The sequence below is a fragment of the Chroicocephalus ridibundus genome, unplaced genomic scaffold (genome assembly GCF_963924245.1).
Source record: "Chroicocephalus ridibundus unplaced genomic scaffold, bChrRid1.1 SCAFFOLD_610, whole genome shotgun sequence".
NCBI lineage: Eukaryota > Metazoa > Chordata > Aves > Charadriiformes > Laridae > Chroicocephalus > Chroicocephalus ridibundus.
The window spans coordinates 1-24,984 of NW_026961424.1; the positions used below are offsets into that span (position 1 = coordinate 1).

The 24,984-nt window shown below is 71.4% G+C and overlaps 1 protein-coding gene across 6 annotated transcripts; it reads left to right on the forward strand.

Moving 5' to 3' along the window:
* Positions 1 to 2,293: 2,293 nt before the first annotated feature.
* Positions 2,294 to 24,984, forward strand: LOC134509409 (TBC1 domain family member 17-like). Of its 6 annotated transcripts, none has more exons than XM_063321924.1 (17): positions 2,294 to 2,388; positions 5,370 to 5,468; positions 6,491 to 6,553; positions 7,565 to 7,652; positions 8,240 to 8,420; positions 9,189 to 9,276; positions 9,996 to 10,139; positions 10,478 to 10,606; positions 11,242 to 11,340; positions 11,925 to 11,997; positions 13,616 to 13,714; positions 16,153 to 16,253; positions 17,348 to 17,447; positions 19,003 to 19,094; positions 22,082 to 22,291; positions 23,407 to 23,493; positions 24,794 to 24,984. In XM_063321924.1, exons 1-17 carry the CDS (start codon positions 2,365 to 2,367, stop codon positions 24,914 to 24,916), a joined length of 1,800 nt encoding a protein of 599 aa, XP_063177994.1. In that variant the 5' UTR covers positions 2,294 to 2,364; the 3' UTR covers positions 24,917 to 24,984. The 6 variants fall into 6 exon arrangements, with proteins under 6 accessions (XP_063177994.1, XP_063177995.1, XP_063177992.1 ...); XM_063321925.1 differs by having other exon boundaries at positions 11,931 to 11,997; XM_063321922.1 differs by having other exon boundaries at positions 2,295 to 2,388; positions 11,243 to 11,340; positions 11,903 to 11,997.

The window sequence follows — 24,984 nt, forward strand, 5'->3', positions numbered from 1 at the left end:
GGGCTCTCGGGGTCGGAGTCGGGGCTCGGTGGCTCCTCGGGGCCCGGCCAGTCCTCGTCCATCAGGAACAGCCCTGGGGGGGGGACACGGGGGGGGGTCAACGGGACACAAGGGGACGCGGGGGGGGGGGGGGGGGGGGGAAGAGCCCCCTTAGCTCCCCACATCCCCCCCCCCCCCCAATGTCCCCAAAGGCCCAGTGTCCCCCCCCGTGTCCCCACCCCCCCCAACGTCCCCCACCCCCAACGTCCCCAACGCCCCCCCAGTGGCCCCCCCCACCCCCAATGTCATCTCTGCTCCCCCCCCCCAGTGTCCCCAAAGCCCCCCAGTGTCCCCCACCCCCCCCATGTCCCCCCCAACCCCAACGTCCCCCCCAACCCCAATGTCCCCAACCCCCCCCGTGTCCCCCCCCTCCCCCCAATGGCCCCGCCCCCCACTGTCCCCCCCAACCCCATGTCCCCAACCCCCCCAATGTCCCCAACACCCCCCCAGTGGCCCCCCCACCCCCAATGTCCTCTCTGCTCCCCCCCCCCCACAGTGTCCCCAAAGCCCCCCACTGTCCCCCACCCCCCCACGTCCCCGCCCCCCCCGCTGTCCCCCCCAACCTCAATGTCCCCAACCCCCCCAATGTCCCCAACGCCCCCCCCACTGGCCCCCACTCCCCAATGTCCCCAACCCCCCCGTGCCCCCCCCAACGCCCCCCCACCCCCCCAATGTCCCCAATGCCCCCCCAGTGGCCCCCCCCCACGCCCAATGTCCTCTCTGCTCCCCCCCACAGTGTCCCCAAAGCCCCCCAGTGTCCCCCACCCCCCCATGTCCCCCCCCACCCCACTGTCCCCAACCCCCCCGGTGTCCCCAAACCCTCCCCGTGTCCCCCCCCACCCCCAATGTCCTCTCTGCTCCCCCCCCCAGTGTCCCCAAAGCCCCCCACTGTCCCCTACCCCCCCCGTGTCCCCCCCAACCCCAACGTCCCCCCACCCCCAAAGCCCCCAACGCCCCCCCAGTGACCCCCATTCCCCAATGTCCCCAACCCCCCCGTGTCCCGTCCCCCCCCCCCGGTGTCCCCTCTGCCCCCCCCACCCCACAGTGTCCCAAAGCCCCCCAGTGTCCCCACCCCCCCGTGGTCCCCCCCAACCCCAACGTCCCCCCACCCCCAAAGCCCCCAACACCCCCCCAGTGGCCCCCCCTCCCCAATGTCCCCAACCCCCCAATGTCCCCCCCCCAGTGTCCCCAAAAGCCCCCCAGTGTCCGTCCCCCCCCCCCAACACCCCCCCCCACACTCACCGCTGGCGTCGCTGGGCGCCCCCCTCCGCCCCGCTCCCCTCCCCCCCTCCGCCCGCCGCGTTGGGGGAGGGGCGGCGGCGGCGGGGGGGGGGAGGGGCGGCGGGGGGGGGCGGGCGGCGGCGGGGGGAGGCGGGGTGGGGGGGGCCCCGGCCAGTGCCCGGTGGGCGGCTGCGATATCGGGGAGGAACCGGCGGGCGGCGGCTCCCAGCGGTCCGGGCCCGTGATGGGCGTAAGCGCGGGGCCCCCCCGGCCCCCCCCAGGCCGTCAGCAGCACCACCTCCGCCCCCGTCGCCCCCCGGTAACCCTCCGCCGCCGCCACCAGCGCGGCCCAGCGCTCCCGCTGCCCCTCGGCCATGGGGGCGGCCCACATTGGAGGGGGGCGGGAGGGGGGGGACACCGGGGGGGTCCCTGGGGGGCGGGGGGGAACCGGGGAGGGGGGGGGGAGGGGGGGGGGCGGTACCGGGAACGGAGGAGCGGAGCGGCCTCTCAGCGCCCCGCCAAGATGGCGGGGGCGGAAGGGGCGGGGGCGGAAGGGGCGGGGGAGCGGAAGAGGGTGGGGATTGGTTGGGGAGGGAGGGGGCGGGGTTACAGAGGGAAGGGGCGGGGTTAGACAGGAGAGGCGGGGTTAGAGGGGAAGGGGATTGGCTGGAGACCAAGGGGGCGTGGTTAGAGGGGGAGAGGGCGTGGTCAGCGGAAGAGGCGCGCCCACAACGTGAAGGTGATTGGCTGGCGAGGGAGGGGGCGGGGCTAGAGGGGAGGAGGCACGGTGAGGGAGCGAGGGGCGTGACCACAGAGGTCGGTGATTGGCTGGAGAGGGAAGGGGCGTGGCTAGAGGAGGAGGGGCGGGGTTGCAGAGGAAGGGGATTGGTTGGTGAGTGAGGGGACGGGGTCAGAGCGGGAGGGGCGGGGTCCGAGAGGGAGGTGATTGGCTGCAGGTGGAGGAGGCGTGGCCAGGGAGAGGGCGCGGGGTTACAGAGCGAGGGGGCGGGGTTAGGGAAGGCGCGTTCCTATTGGCGGTCTGTCCGGTGGGGGCGTGGCCGGAAGGGGCGGGCGACGGCCGGAAGCGGAAGCGTCAGGCGGAGGATGGAGGTGGCGGCGGGCGGGAGGGTGAGGCCGCGCCCGTGTGACACCACCCCCGCCCCCCCGTGACCTCCCCCCGCGACCCCGCCGTGACCCCGCCGTGACCCCGCTGACACCTCCCCCCCCCTCCCCAGCGGTGCCCCCCCCCCCCCGTGTGTGCCCCCCCCAGTGACGATGACAACGGTGTCCCCAACCCCGGGCAGGGGGTGGCAGCGACGTCACGGCGTCCCCCCCCCCTCCCCCCCGTGACGTGGGTGTCCCCAAACCCGCGGGGGGGCTGTGACACCCCCCGGGGGCCGGTGACGCTGGTGTCCCCCCGTCCCCGGTGGAGGGGGGACGGGGGGGGGGGGGGGCAGGGTTGGGGACAGCGCGGGTGACACGGGGGACGGTGACACCGGGGAGGGGGACGGTGACGCGGCTGGTGACGGGGTGGGGGCACCGTGGGTGACGCCGCCAGCGCCGGTGACTGCCTTGGTGGCAGCGGGGGTGGCAGTGCCGGTGACACGGTGGCATTGGGGACAGTGTTGGTGGCAGTGGGGGTGGCAGCGGGTGACACCGATGGTGGCAGCGGGTGACCCTGGGGGTGGCACTGCCGGTGGCGGTGACCCGGTGGCTGTGGGGGACGGCAGGGGTGGCAGTCGGTGACACTGGTGGTGGCAGTGGGGTGACGCGAGGGGTGACACCAGCATGACGGTGACCCGGTGGCTGCGGGGGACGGCGGGGGTGGCAGTCGGTGACACTGGTTGTGGCAGTAGGGTGACACGAGGGGTGACACCGGCATGACGGTGACGCGGTGGCTGTGGGGGACGGCGGGGGTGGCACGGGTGGCGGTGGCAGCGGGGGTGACACCGATGGTGACGCCGCTGGGGTCGGGGTGGTGGCGCGGATGGTGACAGCGGCAGTTGGGGGGGGGACACGGCGGGGGGCAGTGGCAGGGACAAGGAGGTGACTCCCCCGGTGGCAGTGACACAGAGGGCGCTGGCGGCAGCGGGGGGGACACAGGCGGTGACAATGATGGTGACACAGGGGTGGCAGCGCCGCTGGGGGGGGGAGGGGGACAGTGACACCTGGGGCGACACCACCGAGGAGGGCGGCAGGGGGGGACACGGGGGGTGGGGACAGTGACACGGGGGGTGACAGTGACACAGGGGGTGGCCCGGGGGTGTTGGTGGCAGCGGGGGTGACAGAGGGGGTGACGGTGACACAGGGGGTGGCCCCGGGGGGACAGTGACATGGGGGTGACGGTGACACGGGGGGGGCCAGTGGCAGTGGGGGTGACACGGGGGGGTGACAGCGACACAGGGGTGACCCAGGAGGGACTGGTGACGGTGACACAAGGGGGGGCCCGGGGGTGTTGGTGGCAGTGGGGGTGACAGAGGGGGTGACGGTGACACAGGGGGTGGCCCCGGGGTGACAGTGACACGGGGGGGGGGCCAGTGGCAGCGGGGGTGACACGGGGGGGTGACAGCGACACAGGGGTGACCCAGGAGGGACTGGTGCTGGTGACATGGGGGGTGACAGCGACACAGGGGGTGGCACACGGGTGGCGGTGACAGAGGGGGTGACGGTGACATGGGGGGGGCGGCGGTGGCAGGGGGGTGACAGGGGTGTCCCCGAAGGTGCTCCTGGGGGTGATGGGGGGGATGACAGTGACAGGGGGGTGACAGAGGGTGACAGTGACGGGGGTGACAGGGAGGTGACAAGGGGTGACAGTGGGGGAGGTGACAGGGGGTGACAGCGGGTGTGACAAAAGGGTGACAACGATGAGGGGAGTGACAGAGGTGACAGAGGGTGACGGTGATAGGTGACGAGGGTGACAAAGGCGGGGGGGTGACACGAAGGTGACAGGGGGTGGCAGTGACAGGGGGGTGGTGGGGGGGTGACAGGGGGTGACAAGGGGGTGACAACGATGAGGGGAGTGACAGAGGTGACAGAGGGTGACAGTGACAGGGGGGCGATAGGGAGGTGACAGGGGGTGACAATAGCGGGGAGGTGACGGGGGGCAGTGACGGGGGTGGCGGGGGGGTGACAGGGGGTGACGGGGGGGTAACAGTGACGGGGGGGTGACAGGTGTGACAAGAGGGTGACGGGGTGACAATGATGAGGGGAGCGACGGAGGTGACGGAGGGTGACAGTGACGGGGGTGACGCGGTGGCAGTGACGGGGTGATGGGGGGTGATGGGGGTGACGGGGGTGGCAGTGACAGGGGGGTGACAGGAGGTGACAGGGTGACGGGAGGGTGGCAGTGATGGGGGGGTGATAGGGGGTGATGGGGGGGACAGGGGGGTGGCAGTGATGGGGGGGGTGACAGGAGGTGACGGGGTGACAGGAGGTGACAGTGATGGGGGGGTGACAGGAGGTGACAGGGTGACAGGAGGTGACAGGGGGTGCCGGGGGGGTGACAGGGGGTGACGGGGGGTGGCAGCGATGGGGGGGTGACAGGAGGTGACAAGGTGTGATGGGGGGGTGACGGGGGGGTGACAGGGGGTGACAAGGGGGTGACAGGGGGGTGGCAGTGATGGGGGGTGACAGGAGGTGACGGGGGGGTGAGGGGGGGGTGGCAGTGATGGGGGGGTGACAGGAGATGACAGGGGGTGATGGGGGGGTGACTGACGGGGGGGTGACAGGGTGACAGGAGGTGACAGGGGGTGATGGGGGGTGACAGGAGGTGACAGGGGATGCCGGGGGGGTGACAGGGGGTGCCGGGGCGTGACGGGGGGGATGGCAGCGATGGGGGGGTGACAGGAGGTGACAGGGGGTGACGGGGGGGTGGCAGCGATGGGGGGGTGACAGGAGGTGATGGGGGGGACAGGGGGGTGGCAGTGATGAGGGGGTGACAGGAGGTGACAGGGGGTGACGCGGGGGTGACGGGGGGGTGGCAGCGACGGGGGGGTGACAGGAGGTGATGGGGGGGACAGGGGGTGACAGGGGGTGACGGGGGGGTGGCAACGATGGGGGGGTGACGGGGGGGTGCCAGGGGGGTGCCAGTGACAGGGGTGTCCCCCCAGGTGCTGCTGGAGCTGCCGGGGGTCTCCATCCCCACCGGGCTCCACCCCGCCCCCCCCCGCGAGGGGCTGCTGCAGGGACGGCTGCGCGTGCTGCAGGGGGTACGGGGGCACTGGGGGCACTGGGAGGGACTGGGAGGGACTGGGAAGGGGTCTGGGGGCACTGAGAGGGACGGGGGGGAGGTCTGGGGGAGCCTGGGAGGGGGTCTGGGGGTACTGGGAGGGACTGGGGGGGACTGGGAGGGGGTTTGGGGGCACTGGGAGGGAGTGGGAGGGACTGGGAGGGGGTCTGGGGGTACTGGGAGGGACTGGGAGGGACTGGGAGAGGGTCTGGGTGGCACTGGGAGGGTCTGGGAGGGGGTCCGGGGGCACTGGGAGGGACTGGGGGGGACTGGGAGGGGGTTTGGGGGCACTGGGAGGGAGTGGGAGGGACTGGGAGAGGGTCTGGAGGGCACTGGGAGGGACTGGGGGGGACTGGTGGGGGACTGGGAGGGGGTTTGGGGGCACTGGGAGGGACTGGGGGGGACTGGGGGAGCCTGGGAGGGACTGGGAGGGGGTGTGGAGGGTACTGGGAGGGACTGGGGGGGACTGGGAGGGGGTCTGGGGGACACTGGGAGGAACTGAGAGAGGTACTGGGGGAGGCTGGGAGGGACTGGGAGGGGGTGTGGGGAGTACTGGGAGGGACTGGGAGAGGGTCTGGGGGCACTGGGGGGACTGGGAGAGGGTCTGGGGGGCACTGGGAGGGACTGGGGGGGACTGGGAGAGGGCTTGGGGACACTGGGGGGAACTGGGGGGGACTGCGAGGGAGTTTGGGGGCACTGGGAGTGACTGGGAGGGACTGGGAGAGGGCGTGGAGCGTACTGGGAGGGACTGGGTGGGACTGGGAGGGGGTTTGGGGGCACTGGGGGGACTGGGAGGGACTGGGAGGGGGTTTGGGGGCACTGGGGGGAGTGGGAGGGACTGGGAGGGGGTTTGGGGGCACTGGGAGGGACTGGGAGGGGTACTGGGGGCACTGGGGGGGACTGGGGGGGGACACGGGGGAAGGTGCAAAGGTGATAGGAGAAGCTGTTTTACCATATACTGGTTTATACTGGTTTATACTGGTGTGCACTGGTTTTGCGCAGCCAAAGGACGTGGTGCTGGAGTGGGAACCTCTGGAAGAACTGTGGGACCCCCCCGATGACGCGGTGAGTCCCCCCCCAGCCCCCCGGGACCCCCAACTGCCCCCCAGACCCCTAACTGCCCCCCATCCCCCCCCCGGGACCCCCAAGTTTCCCCCCTGCTCCCCAACTGCCCCCAGGGACCCCCAACTGCCCCCCCCGGGGACCCCAAGTGCCCCCCTGACCCCCAACCGCCCCCCCCCGGCCCTCAGCTGCCCCCCCTGACCCCCAACTTCCACCTCTGGGACCCCCAGTTGCCCCCCAGGCCCCCAGCTGCCCCCAGAGACCACCATCTGCTCCCCCCCGGGCCCCCCAAGTGCCCCCCCAGACCCCAACTGTCCCCCCCCGACCCCCAAGTGCCCCCAGGGACCACCATCTGCTCCCCCCTGGGACCCCCAAGTGCCCCCCCAGACCCCAACTGTGTCCCCCCGACCCCCAACTGCCCCCCCCGAGGCCCCCAAGTGCCCCCAGGGACCACCATCTGCTCCCCCCCGGGCCCCCCAAGTGCCCCCCCCGACCCCAACTGTCCCCCCCCGACCCCCAACTGCCCCCAGGGACCACCATCTGCTGCCCCCTGGGACCCCCAAGTGCCCCCCCAGACCCCAACTGTGTCCCCCCGACCCCCAACTGCCCCCCCCCAGGCCCCCAACTGCCCCCAGGGACCACCATCTGCTCCCCCCCGGGACCCCCAAGTGCCCCCCCAGACCCCTAACTGCACCCCCCCCCCCAGGACCCCCAAGTTTCCCCCCTGCTCCCCAACTGCCCCCAGGGACCCCCAACTGCCCCCTCCCACGACCCCCAACTGCCCCCCCCAGGGACCCCCAAGTGCCCCCCCGACCGCCCCCCCCCCCCAGGCCCCCAACTGCCCCCAGAGACCACCATCTGCTCCCCCCCGGGACCCCCAAGTGCCCCCCCAGACCCCAACTGCCCCCCCCCGACCCCCAACTGCCCCCCCCCGCCCCCATTTTGTCCCCCCCGCCCTTGTTACCCCCCCCCCCCCGCATTGTGCCCCCCCCTCACCCCGTTCTGCCCCCCCAGCCACCCCCCGAGGAGGAGCCCCCAGACCCCGGCTTCGAGCCCGACTGGGCGGTGCTGAGCCCCCCCCGCGCCCCCCCCCGGCCCCCCGGTACTGCACAGCGGGGGGGGGGACACGCACACACGCTGGGGGGGGGGGCACGGGGGGACCTACGGATATGGGGGGTGGGGAAAATGGGGGAGTGGGGGGGAAAAAGGGGGCTGGGGGGGGACACAGGGGGGTTGGGGGGGGCTGTTGAGGGACGGGGGGGGGGCCATGGGGCATTTGGGGGGAGCCGGGGGGGGACATGGGGGGTTTGAGGGGGCTGGGGGGGGGGGGGGCATGGGGGATTGGGGGGGAACATGGGGGGGTACACGGGGGGGTCCATGGGGGGTTTTTAGGGGGCACATGGGGGGATTGGGGGGGGGACATGGTGGGGGGGAGCACATGGGGGTTGGGGGGGGGCTGGGGGGTGCCCCCCCAGGGGGGATTTGGGGGGGGGCTGTTGAGGGACATGGAGGGGGGGGGGACATGGGGCATTTTGGGGGAGCCGGGGGTTTTGGGGGGCCACGGGGGGGCCAGGGGCAATTTGGGGGGGTCCAAGAGGGATTTGGGGGGGGCCATAGGGGGAATTTGGGGGCCTGGGGGGGGGGGGGGGAGGGGGCGGGCAGTGATGGCCCCCCCACAACCCCCCCCAGGCTGGCGGGGGGGGTTCCGCCTGGAGCTGGGGGAAGTGGGGGGGCTGCGGCGGAGCCCCCCCGGGTTGCACCGACCCTTCCTGGTGCTGCTGCCGCGGGGGGGGCCCTGCCCCCCCCCCTTGCATTTCCCACGGGGGGGGCCCCGAAAGCTGCTGCGGCTCTTGGGGACCCGCCTGCGCCCGTGAGTTTGGGGGGGGGGGGGGGGCATGCGGGGGGGGTGACACCCATCGGCACCCCCAAACCCGGGGGGGGGTCCCCAAAGACATCCCTCCTCCCCCCCCCCCAGTCCCTGAACCCCCCCGAGACCCTCCCGCCAGATTCCAGGGGACCCCCCCCCCAAACTCAAGGGCCCCCCCCCCCCCCCCCCAGTCCCAGGACCCTCCGAATTCCGCCCCCCCCCATCCCCGAATCCCAGTTCCCCCCCCCCAAACCAGTTTCCCCCATCCCCCCCCCCAAGTCCCAGCCCCCCCCCAGTTCCCCCCCCAATCCCAGTTCCCCCCATTCCACCCCAATCCCAGCCCCCCCCAGGTCCCCCCCCAGCCCCCGTTCCCCCCACCTCCCCCAGTCCCAGCCCCCCCCAGTTCCCCCCCCCAATCTCAGTTCTCCCAGTTTCCCCCCCCAATCCCAGTTTCTCCCAATGTCCCCCCAAATCCCAGCCCCCCCCCAGTTCCTCCCCCCGAGTCCCAGTTCCCCCAGTTTCCCCCCCCCAATCCCAGCTCCCCCCATGCCCCCCCCAGACCCAGCCTCTCCCATTTCCCCCCCCCCCCCCCAATTCCAGTCCCCCCACTTTACCCCCCCCCAATCCCAGTTCCTCCTAATCCCCCCCCCCCCCCAATCTCCATCATCCCCCACCCTGGACCCCCCCCGCCCAGTTCCCCCCCTCCCAGTCCCAGTCCCCACAGTTTCCCCCAGCCCCTCCCACCAGCGCTGCCCCCCCCCCCCCCCCCAGGAGCCCACGGGACCCCCGGCTGCTGCTGGTGACCCCCCCCGAGGGGCCCGACCCCCCCCCGCAACCCCCGTCCCCCGGCCTCGTCACCGTGAGTCACCCCCCACCCCCCCCCCAACGCCGGGGCCCCTTTGCCGGGGAGGGGGGAAGTCCCGGGGGGGTCCTGGGGTGGGGGGGTCCCAAGGGAGGGGGTCCCAAAAGGGGGTGTGGGGGGATCCTGGGCGGGGGGGACCCGCGGGGGTCCTTCTGGGGGGGGGATTTTTGGGGGGGATGTCCTGAATCGGGGGGGTCTGAGGGATGGGGGTGCGGGGGGGATCCCAAGGTGGGGGGGTCCTGGGGGGGTCCCAAGGGTGGGGGTCCCAAAGGGGGGCTCGGGGAGGGGGGGGGTGGTCCTGAGGGGGGGGTCACGAGGTGGGGGATTTTAGGGGGGGTCCTGAAGTGGGGGGGCCCTGGGGTTGGGGGTCCCGGGGGGGGTCTCTGGGTGGGGGGGTCCCAAAGAGGGGTGTAGGGGGGTCCCGAGCATGGCGGGACCCAGGGGGTCCTGGGGGGGGGGGTCACAGGGAGGAGGATTTTGGTGGGGGGGGGTCTGAGTTGGGGTAGTTTGGGGGGTGGGCGTTCCCAAAGGGGGGTGCGGGGGGGTCCTGGGCGTGGGGGGGGGCCCGGGGGGGTCCTGGTGGGGGGCTCAGGTGGGTCCCAAAGTTGGGGGTCCCGGGGGGGGGTCCCAACGGGAGGTGGTTCCGAGGTGGGGGGCGGGGGGGGGGGGTGTCTCAATGTGGGTCCTATGTGTGTCCCCCCCCCCCGCCCCCCCAGCGGCTGCTGCAGGGTCCCTACGCCGCCACCTTGGGGGGGCTGAGCCGCCTGGTGGGGGGGGGCAGAGGCCACGCCCCCCCCCCCTGCGCGCGGGGGGCGGAGCCAGAGCTGGAGCCGGAGCCACCCTTTGAGGTCATCGCCTGCGTGAGTGGGCGGGGCCTGGGGCGGAGGGGGCGGGGCCTGGCATGGGTGGAGTGGGCGGGGCCTGGGGCGGGGGTGCGGATAGAGGGGGCGGGGCCTGGGGCGGAGGGGGCGGAGCTTGGACGGAGGAGGGGCGGGGCCTGTGTGAAGGGGGCTGGGCTAGGGGGCAGGGTGTCACGGGGTGGGCGGAGCTTATGCAGGGGGGCGGGGCCTGAGTGGGGGCGGAGCTTGGGAGGGGGCGGGGCTTGTGTTTTGGTGGGAGAGTATGGAGGGGTGGGGCTTGGGAAGGGGGCGGGGTCTGGGAAGGGGGCGGGGTCTGATTAGCCCCGCCCCCCCTCCAGGTGAGGCTGGGGCCCCGCCCCTCCCCCCCGCGGGGACCGCCGGTGACGTCAGAGGAGTGGGGGCGGAGCCACGACGCCGAGGGGCGGAGCCTGGACCCGGAAGGGCTGCGGCAACGCCTTTTCCGGGGGGTGAGGAGGGGCGGGGCTTTGCGGGGGGGGGGGGGGGCGGGGGCAGAGGGTCCAAAATGGGCGTGGTCAAGCGGTGGGTGGGGCTACAGGGGCGTTGGAGCCTGGTGAGGGGTGTGGCCAATAATGGGCCGGGAGTGTGAAGTGGGTGGGGTTAAGGGGCGGGGCTTAGAAGGGTGTGGTCGCCGTGTGGACGGGGCCAATGAAGTGGGGGGGGGGGCCTGAGGGGGGGCCCACACACGACGCCCTGAAGGGGCGGGGCCTCTTGGGGGCGGGTGTTCCCTTAAAAGGATTGGCTTCACCTCTAAAGGGGCGGGGCCTGCTGGAAAAGGGGCGGGGTCTCTTACGAGAGAGGCGGGGCCGCCCCAATCCCTCTTAAAGGGGCGGGGCTTGTTGGTGAAGGGGCGGGGTCTCCCCAAGGGGGCGTGTCATACCTTTAAGGGGCGGGGCATTCTCTAAAAGGGGCGGGGCGTCCTCCCAAGGGGGCGTGGCTCCACTGAAGGTGCAGGGGCACTTCTTAAAAGGGCGGGGGCTGCTCGAAAAGGGGGCGGGGCCCGCTCGAAAAGGGGGCGGGGCCCGCAGGGGTGGGCGGGGCTTGTGCGGGACGGGGGGGCGTGTCCTGAGGTGGCCCCGCCCCAGGGGCTGAGCCCCGAGGTGCGGCCCGAGGGCTGGCGGCGGCTGCTGGGGCTGCTGCCGTGGGGGGGGGCGGCCTCCGACCCCCCCGAGCGCGACTGGAGGTGAGGGGGGGGAGGGGGGGGGGTTTTCAGTGGGGTCTTGGGGGGGCTCCGAAGCGGTTTCGGGGGGGGGGGCTCTGGGGCGGATTTGGGGGGCTGTGGGGGGAGGTATTGAGGGCGCGGGGGGGTGTCACAGCGGGGTATGGGGGGGATGTGGGGAGACTGGGGGGGGGTTGGGGAATTTAGAGGCAGATTTGGGGGCTTGGGGGGGTATTGAGGGCTTGGGGGGGGGTTGGGGAAGGGGATGGGAGGATTTGGGGGGGCCGGGAATTGGTTTGGGGGGTCGGGGGGGGATGTTGGGGGTCCCTGGGGGGTTTTTTTGGGGGTCCCTGGGGGGTTTTTTGGGGGTCCCGGGGAGGGGTTATGGGGCGCAGGGGGGGGGTTATGGGGGTCGGGGGGGGGATTTTGGGGGGTCCTGGGGGGGATTTTGGGGGTGCGGGGGGGGTTATGGGGCGCGGGGGGGAGTTATGGGGGTCCGGGGGGGGTTATGTGGGTCTGGGGGGGGGGGATTTTGGGTGTCCCGAGGGGGGGGTTGTGGGCGCGGGGTGACGTGGGGGGGCCCCAGGGCCGACTATTTCCGCATGAAGCTGCAGTGGGTGTCGCTCAGCCCCGGGCAGCAGCGCAGGAACAGCCCCTTCCGCCGCTACCGCCGCCGCCTGGGTGAGCCCCCCGGCCTGCCCCATAGCCTGCCCCCCGGCCTGCCCCATAGCGCCCCCCCCGTGTGCCCCATAGAGCCCCGTAACCTGTCCCGCGGAGCACCGAAACTTGCCCGACGGAGCTCCAAAACCTGCCCCGCGGAGCCACAAAACCCTCCCCGTGGCACCCCATAACCTGCCCCACGGCGCCCCATAGCCTGCCTCATAGCGTGCTCCGTAGCCTGCCCCACGGAGCCCCATAATCTGCCCCACGGAAGACTAAAACTTGCCCAACGGAGCTCCAAAATCTACCCCGTGGAGCCATAAAACCTGCCCCATGGAGCTTCATAACCTGCCCCGTGGCACCCCATAGCTTGCCCCACAGCCTGCCCTATAGCCTGCCCCATGGAGCCCCATAGCCTGACCTACGGCACCCCGCAACCCGCCCCACAGAACCCCAAACCCAACCCCCCAGCACCCCGAAACCCAGCCCGAAACCCACCCCAAACCTGCTCCATGGCCCCCCAACCTGCCCCACGGCCACTCTGTTGCCCCCCAACGTGCCCTATATCCCCTTTATTGCTTCTTAGCCCGCCCCATAGCCTTTCAACCTGTCCCACACCCCGCAAAACTGCCCCATATCTCCTCAACCTATCCCATATTCCACTCCCATTGCTGCCCACCCTGCCCCACAGCCCCCCCCTAGCTCCCCACAGGCCCCACAGCCCCCCAACCTGCCCCACAGCTCCCCCATTACACCCTGACCTGCCCCATATTCCCCTCCCATTGCCCCCCACCCTGCCCCATATCCCACTATCGTTGCCCCCCAACGTGCCCCACAGCCCCCCCCATTGCCTTCCAACCTACTCTACAGTCCTCAACCTGCCCCATATCCCCCTCCTGTTGCCCCCCAACCTGCCCCCCACCCTGGCCCACAATCCCCCCATGGCCCCCCACATGCCCCTCAGTCCCTCACCCTGCCCCCGAGCCCCCCAAACTGCCCCATAGCCCCTCAACCTGCCCCATATCTCTCTCCCGTTGCCCCCCAAGCTGCTCCACACCCACTATAACTACCCCATACGCCTCCATTGCTCCCTGCTGTGCCCCATATCCCCCTCCCGTTGCCCCCCAACCTGCCCCCCCACCCTGCCCCACAATCCCCCCATGGCCCCCCACATGCCCCTCAGTCCCTCACCCTGCCCCCCAGCCCCCCAAACTGCCCCATAGCTCCTTAACCTGCCCCATATCTCTCTCCCGTTGCCCCCCGAGCTGCTCCGTGCCCCCTATAACTACCCCATATGCCTCCATTGCTCCCTGCCGTGCCCCATATCCCCCTCCCGTTGCCCCCCAACCTGCCCCCCACCCTGCCCCACAATCCCCCCATAGCCCCCCACATGCCCCCCAGTCCCTCACCCTGCCCCCCAGCCCCCCAAACTGCCCCATAGCCCCTCAACCTGCCCCATATCTCTCTCCCGTTGCTCCCCAAGCTGCTCCACACCCCCTATAACTACCCCATACGTGTCCATTCCTCCCTGCCGTGCCCCATAACCCTCTCCCGTTGCCCCCCAACCTGCCCCACAGCCCCCCCCGCCTTGCCCCCCCACCGTGCCCCCCGCCCCACATGTGTCCCCGCGCCCCCCCAGAGCGGGACCTGGCCCGGTGTCACCCCCACGCCCCCGCGGCCGAGCGGCGGCTGCTGCGCGACGTGCTGCTGACCCACTGCATGTTCCACTTCGACCTGGGTGAGCGGCTGGGGGGGCCTGGGGGGGGGCTGGGGGTCCCTGGGGGGGTCCTGAGAGGGTTTGGGGGGCCCTGGGGGGTTTGAGGGTCCCTGAGGGGGTTGGGGGGGGTCCTGGGGGGATTGTGGGTGTCCCTGGGGGGGTTTAGAGGGGTCCTGGGGGGGGGTTGGGGGGTCCTGGGGGGTCCTGGGGGGGTCCAGGGGGGTCCCTGGGGGGGTTTGGAGGGGTCTTGGGGGGATCCTGAGAGGGTTTGGGGGTCCCTGGGGGGGTTACGGGGGGGTCCTGGGGGGATTGTGGGCATCCCTGGGGGGATTTGGAGGGGTCCTGGGGGTCCCTGGGGGGGTTTGGGGGGTCCTGGGGGGGTCCAGGGGGTCCCTGGGGGGGTTTGGAGGGGTCCAGGGGGGTCCAGGGGGTCCCTAGGGGGGGGTGGGGGGGTCCTGGGGGTCCCTGGGGGGGGTTTGGAGGGGCCCTGGGAGCACCTGAGGGGTCCCTGGGGGGGTTTGGAGGGGTCCTGGAGAGGTCCTGAGAGGGTTTGGGGGTCTCTGGGGGGGTTGGGGGGGGTCCTGGGGGGATTGTGGGCGCCCCTGGGGGGATTTGAGGGTCCCTGGGGGGGGTTGGGGGGGTTTGGGGGGTCCTGGGGGGGTCCAGGGGGTCCCTGGGGGGCTTTGGAGGGCCCCTGGGAGGGCCTGGGGGTTCCCTGGGGGGGGTTTGGGGGGTCCTGGGGGGTCCTGGGGGGGTCCAGGGGGTCCCTGGGGGGTTTGGTGGGGTCCTGGGGGGGTCCTGAGAGGGTTTGGGGGTCCCTGGGGGGGTTACGGGGGGGTCCTGGGGGGATTGTGGGCGTCCCTGGGGGGATTTGGAGGGGTCCTGGGGGTCCCTGGGGGGGTTTGGGGGGTCCTGGGGGGTCCAGGGGGTCCCTGGGGGGGTTTGGGGGGTCCTGGGGGGGTCCAGGGGGTCCCTGGGGGGGTTTGGAGGGGTCCAGGGGGGTCCAGGGGGTCCCTAGGGGGGGTTGGGGGGGTCCTGGGGGTCCCTGGGGGGGGTTTGGAGGGGCCCTGGGAGCACCTGAGGGGTCCCTGGGGGGGTTTGGAGGGGTCCTGGAGAGGTCCTGAGAGGGTTTGGGGGTCTCTGGGGGGGTTGGGGGGGGTCCTGGGGGGGTCCTGAGAGGGTTTGGGGGTCCCTGGGGGGGTTGGGGGGGGTCCTGGGGGATTGTGGGCGCCCCTGGGGGGATTTGAGGGGGTCCTGGGGGTCCCTGGGGGGGGTTGGGGGGGTTTGGGGGGTCCTGGGGGGGTCCAGGGGTCCCTGGGGGGCTTTGGAGGGCCCCTGGGAGGGCCTGGGGGTTCCCTGGGGGGGGTTTGGGGGGTCCTGGGGGGTCCTGGGGGGGTCCAGGGGGTCCCTGGGGGGTTTGGAGGGGTCCTGGGGGGGTCCTGAGAGGGTTTGGGGGTCCCTGGGGGGTTAGGGGGGGGTCCTGGGGGGATTGTGGGCGTCCCTGGGGGGATTTGGGGGGGTCCTGGGGGTCCTTGGGGGGGTTTGGGGGGGTTTGGAGGGGCCCTGGGGCGGTTCTGGGAGTCCTTGGGGGACTCTGAGGGGTCCTGAGAGGGTTTGGGGGGTCCTGGGGGGGTCCTGGGGGTCCTTAGGGGGGGGGGTCCATGGGGGTTTGGAGGGGTCCTGGGGGGTCCAGGGGGTCCCTGGGGGGGTTTGGGGGGGTCTTGGGGGTGCCCTGAGAGGGTTTGGGGGTCCCTGGGGGGGTTGGGGGGGGTCCTGGGGGGGTCCAGGGGGTCCCTGGGGGGATTTGGGGGGGGTCCAGGGGGTCCCTGGGGGGGTTTGGAGGGGTCCAGGGGGTCCAGGGGGTCCCTAGGGGGGGTTGGGGGGGTCCAGGGGGTCCCTGGGGCGGGTTTGGAGGGGCCCTGGGAGCACCTGGGGGGTCCCTGGGGGGGTTTGGAGGGGTCCTGGGGGGGTCCTGAGAGGGTTTGGGGGTCCCTGGGGGGTTAGGGGGGGGTCCTGGGGGGATTGTGGGCGTCCCTGGGGTATTTGGGGGGGTCCTGGGGGTCCCTGGGGGGGGATCCGTGGGGGGTTTGGAAGGGTCCAGGGGGGTCCGGGGGGTTTGGAGGGGTCCGGGGGGGTCCAGGGGGTCCCTGGGGGGGTTTGGAGGGGTCCTGGGGGGGGTTTGGGGGGGTTTGGGGGGTCCTGGGGGGGTCCAGGGGGTCCCTGGGGGGGTTTGGAGGGGTCCTGGGGGGGTCCTGAGAGGGTTTGGGGGTCCCTGGGGGGGTTGGGGGGCTCCTGGGTGGATTGCTCCGATTTCGGGGAAGGCTCCGAATTTGGGGGGGGATTTTTTTAGGGTTTGGGGGGGGGCTCAGGGGGGTTTTGGGGGGCTGAACCCCCCCCGTTGCTGACTCCCCCCCCCCCCCTCGGTGCCCCCCCCCCCCCGTTTCTGTCCCCCCCCCCAGGGTACGTGCGGGGGATGAGCGAGGTGCTGGGGCCCCTCCTCAGCGTCGCCCCCGACGAGGTCGAAGCCTTTTGGGGCTTCTCCCGCCTCATGGAGCTGGTGGTGAGGGGGGGGGGACACCCCCCCGAAAAATGGGGGGGGGGGGGGCACCCCAAAATCGGGGGGGCGGGGGTTTCTGAAGGGGGGAGGGGGGGGGAAAAATAGGGGGGAAAAGGGGGGAAAGAAAAGGATGGAGGAGATTGAATAAGGGGAGGGAGGGGAAATGGGGGGGGGGGTTACTATTATGGGTGGGGTCTCCGAAATGGGGGGGGGCACCCCCGAAAAATGGGGGGGGGACACCCCGAAATCGTGTGGGTTCTGAAGAGGGGAGGAAATAGGGGGAAAAGGGGGGGAAAAAAGGATGGAGGAGGTTGAATAAGGCGGAGGGGGGGGGAAAATGGGAGGGGGGGGCCTTAATATTATTGTCGGGGTCTCTAAAATGGGGGGGGGACGCACCCCGAAAAATTGGGGGGGGGGACCCCGAAATCGGGGGGGGTTCTGAAGGGGGGGTGTGTGGGAAAATAGGGGGGAAGAGGGGAAAAAAAAGGGGATGGGGGGGTTGAATAAGGGGGAGGGGGGGGGAAAAATGGGGGGGGAAGAACCCTAATATTGGGGGGGTCCCCAAAATGGGGGGGACACCCCCAAAAATGGGGGGAGACCCCGAAATCGGGGGGGTTCTGAAGGGGGGGTTGGGAAAAATAAGGGGAAAAGGGGGGGGGGGAAAGGCGTGGGGGCGGTTGATTAAGGGGGGTGGGGGAAAAATGGGGGGGGGCATCCCAAAAGAGGGGGGGCCACCCCAAAAATGGGGGGCGGCACCCCAAAAAGTGGGGGGGGGGCCCCGAAATCGGGGGGGGTTCTGAAAGTGGGGGGGGTGGGAAAAATAAGGGGAAGGGGGGGAAAAAAAGGGAATGGGGAGCAAAAATGGTGGGGGGGGGACACACCCTAATACGGGGGGGGGGTCCCCAAAATGGGGGGGGGGGCAAAATGGGGCGGGGGGGGGCTGGGGACCCCAAAAAGTGCCTTTGGGGTCGTTCTGAAGAGGATTTGGGGGGGATTCGGGGTGTTTTTGGGGTGCGGGGGGGGGGAAACTTGGTTTTTATGTCTCCCCCCCCCCCCGCCCCCCTTTTTTTTTGTGCCCCCCCCCCCCCCGGCTGCAGGGAAGCAATTTCGGGCCGGGCCGGGAGGGGCTGAAGCGGCAACTGGGGCAACTGGGGCAACTGGTGCGAGTGGTGGACCCCGAGCTCTACCCCCGCCTGGGTGGGTACCCCGAAACGGGGGGGGGCACCCCAAAAACCGACCCTGGGGGGGGAGAGTGCCCCAAAACGGGGGGGGGCACCCCAAAAACCGACCCTGGGGGGGGAGAGTGCCCCAAAACGGGGGGGGGCACCCCAAAAACCGACCCTGGGGGGGGAGAACCCAAAAACGGGGGGGGCACCCCAAAAACCGACCCTGGGGGGGGAGAACCCAAAAACGGGGGGGGCACCCCAAAAACCGACCCTGGGGGGGGAGAGGACCCCAAAATGCGGGGGGCACCCCAAAAACCGACCCTGTGGGGGGGGGAGAGCGGCCCGAAACGGGGGGGCACCCCAAAAACCGACGCTGGAGGGGGGGAGAGCGGCCCAAAACGGGGGGGCACCCCAAAAACCGACGCTGGAGGGGGGGAGAGCGCCCCAAAATGGGGGGGGCACCCCAAAAAAAGACCCTGGGGGGGGAGAGCGGCCCGAAACGGGGGGGCACCCCAAAAACCGACCCTGGGGGGGGGAGAGCGCCCCAAAATGGGGGGGGGCACCCCAAAAACCGACCCTGGGGGGGGAGAGGACCCCAAAATGGGGGGGGCGCCCCAAAAACCGACGCTGGGGGGGGGAGAGCGCCCCAAAATGGGGGGGGGCACCCCAAAAACCGACCCTGGGAGGGGAGAGCGGCCCGAAATGGGGAGGGGCGCCCCAAAAACCGACCCTGGGGGGGGGGAGAGGACCTCAAAATGGGGGGGGCACCCCAAAAACCGACCCTGGGGGGGGGGAGAGGACCCCAAAACGGGGGGGACACCCCAAAAACCGACCCTGTGGGGGGGGAGAGCGGCCCAAAACGGGGGGGGCACCCCAAAAACCGACCCTGGGGGGGGGAGAGAACCCCAAAACGGGGGGGCACCCCAAAAGCAAGTCTCTGGGGGGGGGCTGTGGGACCCCAAAGTGTGGGGGGCACCCCAAAAACGGCTCTTGGGGGGGGACACCCCCCAAAAATCGAGTCCCTGGGGGGGGGCGGGACCCCAAAGTGGGGGGGAGCACCCCAAAACCAGGTCCCTCGGGGGGGGTGGTCTGTGGGACCCCAAAGTGTGTGGGGGGGGTCACCCCAAAAATCGGGTTCTTGGGGCTTGCGACCCCAAAGTGGGGGGGGGGGGCACCCAAAAATCGGGTCCCTGGGGGGGGGGGGGATGGCACCCTAAAATTGGGGGGGGGGACACCCCAAAACCAGGTCTTGGGGGTGATGTGGGACCCCAAAGTGTGGGGGGGGGTCACCCCAAAAATCGGGTTCTTGGGGCTTGCGACCCCAAAGTGGGGGGGGTCACCCCAGTAACGGCCCCTGGGGGGGGGGGGGGGGGCACCCAAAAATCGGGTCCCGGGGGGGGGGGTGATGGCACCCTAAAATGGGGGGGGGGGGAACCCCAAAACCAGGTCTTGTGGCGCTGTGGGACCCCAAAAATGGGGGCGGGGGGGCACCCCAAAGCCGGAGCCCTGGGGGGTGTCCGTCCCCCCCCCCCGTGTCCCCGTTGCCATGGTGACGCGTGTGTTTTCCCCCCCCCCCCCCCCCCCAGAGGCCGAGGGCACCCGCGGGTGCTGCCGCCGCTGGCTCCAGCTGCGCTTCCAGCCCCCCCTGGGACTGCAGGGGACACTGCGCCTCTGGGAGGTACGGGGGGGACACGGGGACACGGGGACACTGGGGACATGGGGGGGGACATGGGGACATTGGGGGACATGGGGGACACGGGGGGGACACGGGGACACTGGGGACATGGGGGACACGGGGGGGACATGGGGACACTGGGGACATGGGGGGGATATGGGGACACTGGGGACATGGGGGGGACATGGGGACATTGGGGGACATGGGGGACATGGGGGGGACATGGGGACATAGGGGGACATGGGGGACACGGGGGGGACACGGGGACACTGGGGACATGGGGGGGACATGGGGACATTGGGGGACATGGGGACATAGGGGGACATGGGGGACACGGGGGGGACACGGGGACACTGGGGGGACACGGGGACACTGGGGACATGGGGGGGACATGCGGACATTGGGGGACATGGGGGACACGGGGGGGACACGGGGACACTGGGGGGACACGGGGACACTGGGGACATGGGGGGGACATGGGGACACTGGGGACATGGGGGGGACATGGGGACATTGGGGGACATGGGGGACACAGGGGGGACATGGGGACACTGGGGACATGGGGGGGACATGGGGACATAGGGGGACATGGGTGACATGGGGGGGACATGGGGACATAGGGGGACATGGGGGACACGGGGGACACGGGGACATTGGGGGACATGGGGGACACGGGGACATTGGGGACATGGAGGGCACACAGGGGCATAGGGTGACAGGGGGACATGGGGACACGGGGGACATGGGGACATTTGGGACATGGGGACATTGGGGACATGGGGGACATTGGGGACATGGAGAGGACACGGGGACATTAGGGGTATGGGGGACATTGGGGACGTGGAGGGGACATGGGGACACGGGGACATTTAGGACATGGGGACATTGGGGACATGGAGGGGACACAGGGACATGGGGACATTGGGGATATGGGGGGGACATGGGGACATTAGGGACATGGTGGACATTGGGGATGTGCGGGGGACACGGGGACATTTGGGACACGGGGACATAGGAGGACACAGGGACATTGGGGACATTGGGGACATGGGGAGGACGTGGGGACATTAGGGGTATGGGGGACATCGGGGATATGGAGCGGACACGGAACATGGGGGACATGGGGACATTTGGGACATGGGGACATTGGGGACATGGAGGGGACAGGGGGACATGGGGGACATTGGGGACATGGGGACATGGAGGGGACATGGGGACATAGGGGGATATGGGGGACACGGGGGGGACACGGGGACACTGGGGACATGGGGGGGACATGGGGACATAGGGGGACATGGGGGACACGGGGGGGACACGGGGACACTGGGGACATGGGGGGGACATGGGGAGATTGGGGGACATGGGGGACATGGGGGACACGGGGACATTGGGGACATGGAGGGCACACAGGGGCATAGGGTGACAGGGGGACATGGGGACACGGGGGACATGGGGACATTGGGGACATGGGGGACATTGGGGACATGGAGAGGACACGGGGACATTAGGGGTATGGGGGACATTGGGGACGTGGAGGGGACATGGGGACACGGGGACATTTAGGACATGGGGACATTGGGGACATGGAGGGGACACGGGGACATGGGGACATTGGGGATATGGGGGGGACATGGGGACATTAGGGACATGGTGGACATTGGGGATGTGCGGGGGACACGGGGACATTTGGGACACGGGGACATAGGAGGACACAGGGACATTGGGGACATTGGGGACATGGGGGGGACGTGGGGACATTAGGGGTATGGGGGACATTGGGGACATGGAGCGGACACGGAACATGGGGGACATGGGGACATTTGGGACATGGGGACATTGGGGACATGGAGGGGACACGGAACATGGGGGACACGGGGACATTTGGGACATGGAGGGGACATGGGGACGGGGAACACGGGGACATTTGGGATATGGGGGACATGGGGACATTGGGGACATGGAGGGGACAGGGGGACATGGGGGACATTGGGGACATGGGGACATGGAGGGGACATGGGGACATAGGGGGATATGGGGGACACGGGGACATTTGGGACATTGGGGACATTGGGGGCGGGGGGGACATGGGGACATTAGGGGTATGGGGGACATTGGGGACGTGGAGGGGACATGTGGACATGGGGGACACGGGGACATTTGGGACATGGGGACATTGGGGACATGGGGGGGACATGGGGACATAGGGGGACACAGGGACATGAGGGACATTGGGGACATGGGGACATTGGGGACATGGAGGGGACACGGGGACGGGGGACACGGGGACATAGGGACATTAGGGGCATGGGGGACATGGGGGGGACATGGGGGGACACAGGGACACTGGGGACATGGAGGGGACACGGGGACAGGGGGGACACAGGGGGACATAGGGAAATTAGGGGCATGGGGGACATGGGGGGGAGACGGGGACACAGGGGGACACAGGGACATTGGGGACATGGAGGGGACATGGGGACATGGGGGACACAGGGACATTTGGGACATTTGGGACATTGGGGACATGGGGGGGACATGGGGACATTGGGGACATCCAGGGGCTCAGGCACATGGGGGACAGTGGGGCACATGGGGACATCGGGGGGACACAGGAGACATGGAGGGGGACACAGGGGACACGGGGGGACATGGGGGGGACACAGGGATGGGGGGGACACAGGGGACACAGAGGGGGACACAGGGGACACGGGGGGGACATGGGGGGACACAGGGACATGGGGGGACACAGGGGACACGGGGGGACATGGGGGGGACACAGGGATGGGGGGGACACAGGGGACACAGAGGGGGACACAGGGGACACGGGGGGACATGGGGGGACACAGGGACGGGGGGACCCGGGGGGACCCGGACCCGGGGGACAGCAGGAGCCAAGGGGCCGTGGGGCCATTGGGGACACGGGGGGGGGTGTCCCCGGGGTGTCCCCAGGGTGTCCCCGGGGTGTCCCCAGCGTGTCCCCGTGTCCCCAGGTGCTGTGGACGGGGCTGCCCTGCCCCAACTTCCACCTGCTGCTGGTCTGCGCCCTCCTGGAGATGGCGGGGGACGGGGGGGACGTTGGGGACATCGGGGACACCGGAGACGTGGGGGACACCGGGGACATTGGGGACATTGGAGACATTGGGGACACCGGTGAGGACTGGGACACGGACAGCGACGAGGACAGCGATGACTGGGACGAGGTGGGACAAGGGGACACGGAGGGGTGGCCTCGGGGTGGGGAGGGGGACACTGGGACGGGGTTGGGGACACTGGGACGGGGTTGGGGACAGTGTTGGGGACACTGGGATGGGGTTGGGGACACTGGGACGGGGTTGGAGACACTGGGATGGGGTTGGGGACACTGGGACGGGGTTGGGGACACTGGGACAGGGTTGGGGACAGCGTTGGGGACACTGGGACAGGGACAGGGACACTGGGATGGGGTTGGGGACACTGAGACGGGGTTGGGGACAGCATTGGGGACACTGGGACGGGGTTGGGGACACCACGATGGGGTTGGGGACACAGGGACAGGGTTGGGGACAGCGTTGGGGACACCGAGACGGGGTTGGGGACACCGAGACGGGGTTGGGGACAGCATTGGGGACACTGGGACGGGGATGGGGACACTGGGACGGGGTTGGGGACAGCGTTGGGGACACTGGGACAGGGACAGGGACACTGGGACGGGGTTGGGGACACCGCGATGGGGTTGGGGACACTGGGACGGGGTTGGGGACAGCGTTGGGGACACTGGGACGGGGACGGGGACACTGAGATGGGGTTGGGGACACGGGGACGGGGTTGGGGACACTGGGACTGGGACACTGGGATGGGGTTGGGGACACTGGGATGGGGACAGGGACACTGAGACAGGGTTGGGGACATGGGGGGTGTTTGGGGACACCACGATGGGGTTGGGGACAGCGTTGGGGACATTGAGAGGGGGACACTGGGACAGGGTTGGGGACACTGGGAGGGACACAGGGATGGGGGGGACACGGAGGGGGACACAGGGGACACGGGGGCGACATGGGGGGGGACACAGGGACGGGGGGGACACAGGGACGGGGGGACACAGGGGACACGGGGGGGACATGGGGGGGGACACAGGGATGGGGGGGACACAGGGGACACAGAGGGGGACACAGGGGGGACATGGGGGGACACAGGGCCGGGGGGGGACACAGAGGGGTGTCGGGGACACCGCGGGGGGGGGGGGGGGGGGGGGAGTTGGGGACACAGGGGACAGCCGTGGGTGGCAGTGTCGTGTGTGTCCCCCCCCCCCCCGTGTCACCGTCCCCGCTGTCCCCAGCCCCCCCCCGGGCGGAGGCCGGCGCTGGAGGCGGGGGAGGTGCTGACCCGCGCCGAGGGGCTCTTCCTGCAGCTGGCGGCCGCCCCCGTGAGCCCCCCCCCCGGGACACCCCCGGACACCCCCCCCGGGGACACCCCCCCCCCCGGGACACCCCCCCCGGGGACACCCCCTCCCCACCGGTGACAACGCCCAGGGACCCCCCCCCGGCAATCCCCAAAGGGACCCCCCGCACGAACCCCCCCCCACCCCCCCCAAGAGACACCCCCCCCCGGGACACCCCCCTTGACACCCTCCAGGGACCCCCCCCCTGCTCCAAGGACCCCCCCCCTCCAGGGACCCCCCCCACGACCCCCCCGGGGACCCCTCCCCAGGGCCCCCCCCCTCCAGGACCCCCCCCTCAGGGATCCCATAGGGACCCCCCGCATGAGACCCCCCCCCGGGGACACCACCCCCGCCCCCAGGGACACCCCCGGGGACACCCCCGGACCCCCCCCCCGGGACCCCTCCCCAGGGATCCCCCCCCCCGCGCCACAACCCTCCCCCGCTCCGGGACCCCCCCCTCAGGGACCCCATAGGGACAACAACCCCCCCCCCCGTGAGACACCCCCCCGGGGACACCACACACACACACCCCCCCAGGGACCCCCCCACGACCCCCCCGGGGACACCCCCTGCCACCCCCCCCACAACCCACCCCCCCCGGACCACCCCCCCCGGGGACACACCAACCCCCCCCCACCGGTGACAACGCCAGGGACCCCCCCCCCGGGAGGCCCCCCCGGGACACCCCCCTTGACACCTGCCAGGGACCCCCCCCTCCAGGACCCCCCCCTCAGGGATCCCATAGGGACCCCCCCTATGAGACCCCCCCCGGGGACACCCCCCCCCCCCCAGGGACACCCCCGGGGACACCCCCGGACCGCCCCCCCCCCGGGACCCCTCCCCAGGGACCCCATAGGGACCCCCCCCCGTGAGACCCCCCCCGGGCCGGGACACCACCCCCCCCCCAGGGACCCCCCCACGACCCCCCGGGGACACCCCCGGACCCCCCCCCCCCGGGACCCCCTCCCCAGGGACCCCCCCCCGTGAGACCCCCCCCGTGAGACCCCCCCCTCTAGGGACCACCCAATGAGCCCCCCACGACCCCCCCGAGACCCCCCCCAATGAGCCCCCCCCCGGTCCCCAGTGACACCCGGGCTGCCCCCCTCCCCCCCCCCCAGGACCTCCCCAGTGACACCGCCCCCCCCCCCCCCCGGAGACCCCCCCCCCGGAACCCCCCCAAACTGCCCCCCCCCCCCAAAACTGCCCCCCCCAACCTGTCCCCCCTCCCCCCGGTCCCCCAATGCCCCCCCGAAATGCCCCCCCCCGACCTCCCCCCTCTCCCCAGGACCTGCCCCCGGCCCTGCAGGAGCTGCTGGGACTGGGGGGGCCCCCCCCGAGCCCCCCCCCGGGGCCCCCCCCGGAGCTGCCGCAACCCCCCAGCGCCGGGGACCCCCCCCCAGCACCCTAAACTGGGAATTGGGGGGGTCCCGCATGCCTGGGCCCCCCCTCCCCAGTCGGCGACGGCCGGGGGGGCCC

What these genes read in the sequence shown, in the direction of transcription:
- LOC134509409 (XM_063321922.1), top strand. Translation starts at nt 2,365, where the DNA reads ATGGAGGTGGCGGCGGGCGGGAGG. An exon ending in TTGGGGACCCGCCTGCGCCC is followed by an intron (nt 8,421 to 9,188) that starts GTGAGTTTGGGG and finishes CCCCCCCCCCAG; the next exon opens with GAGCCCACGGGACCCCCGGC. An exon ending in CGAGCTCTACCCCCGCCTGG is followed by an intron (nt 17,448 to 19,002) that starts GTGGGTACCCCG and finishes CCCCCCCCCCAG; the next exon opens with AGGCCGAGGGCACCCGCGGG.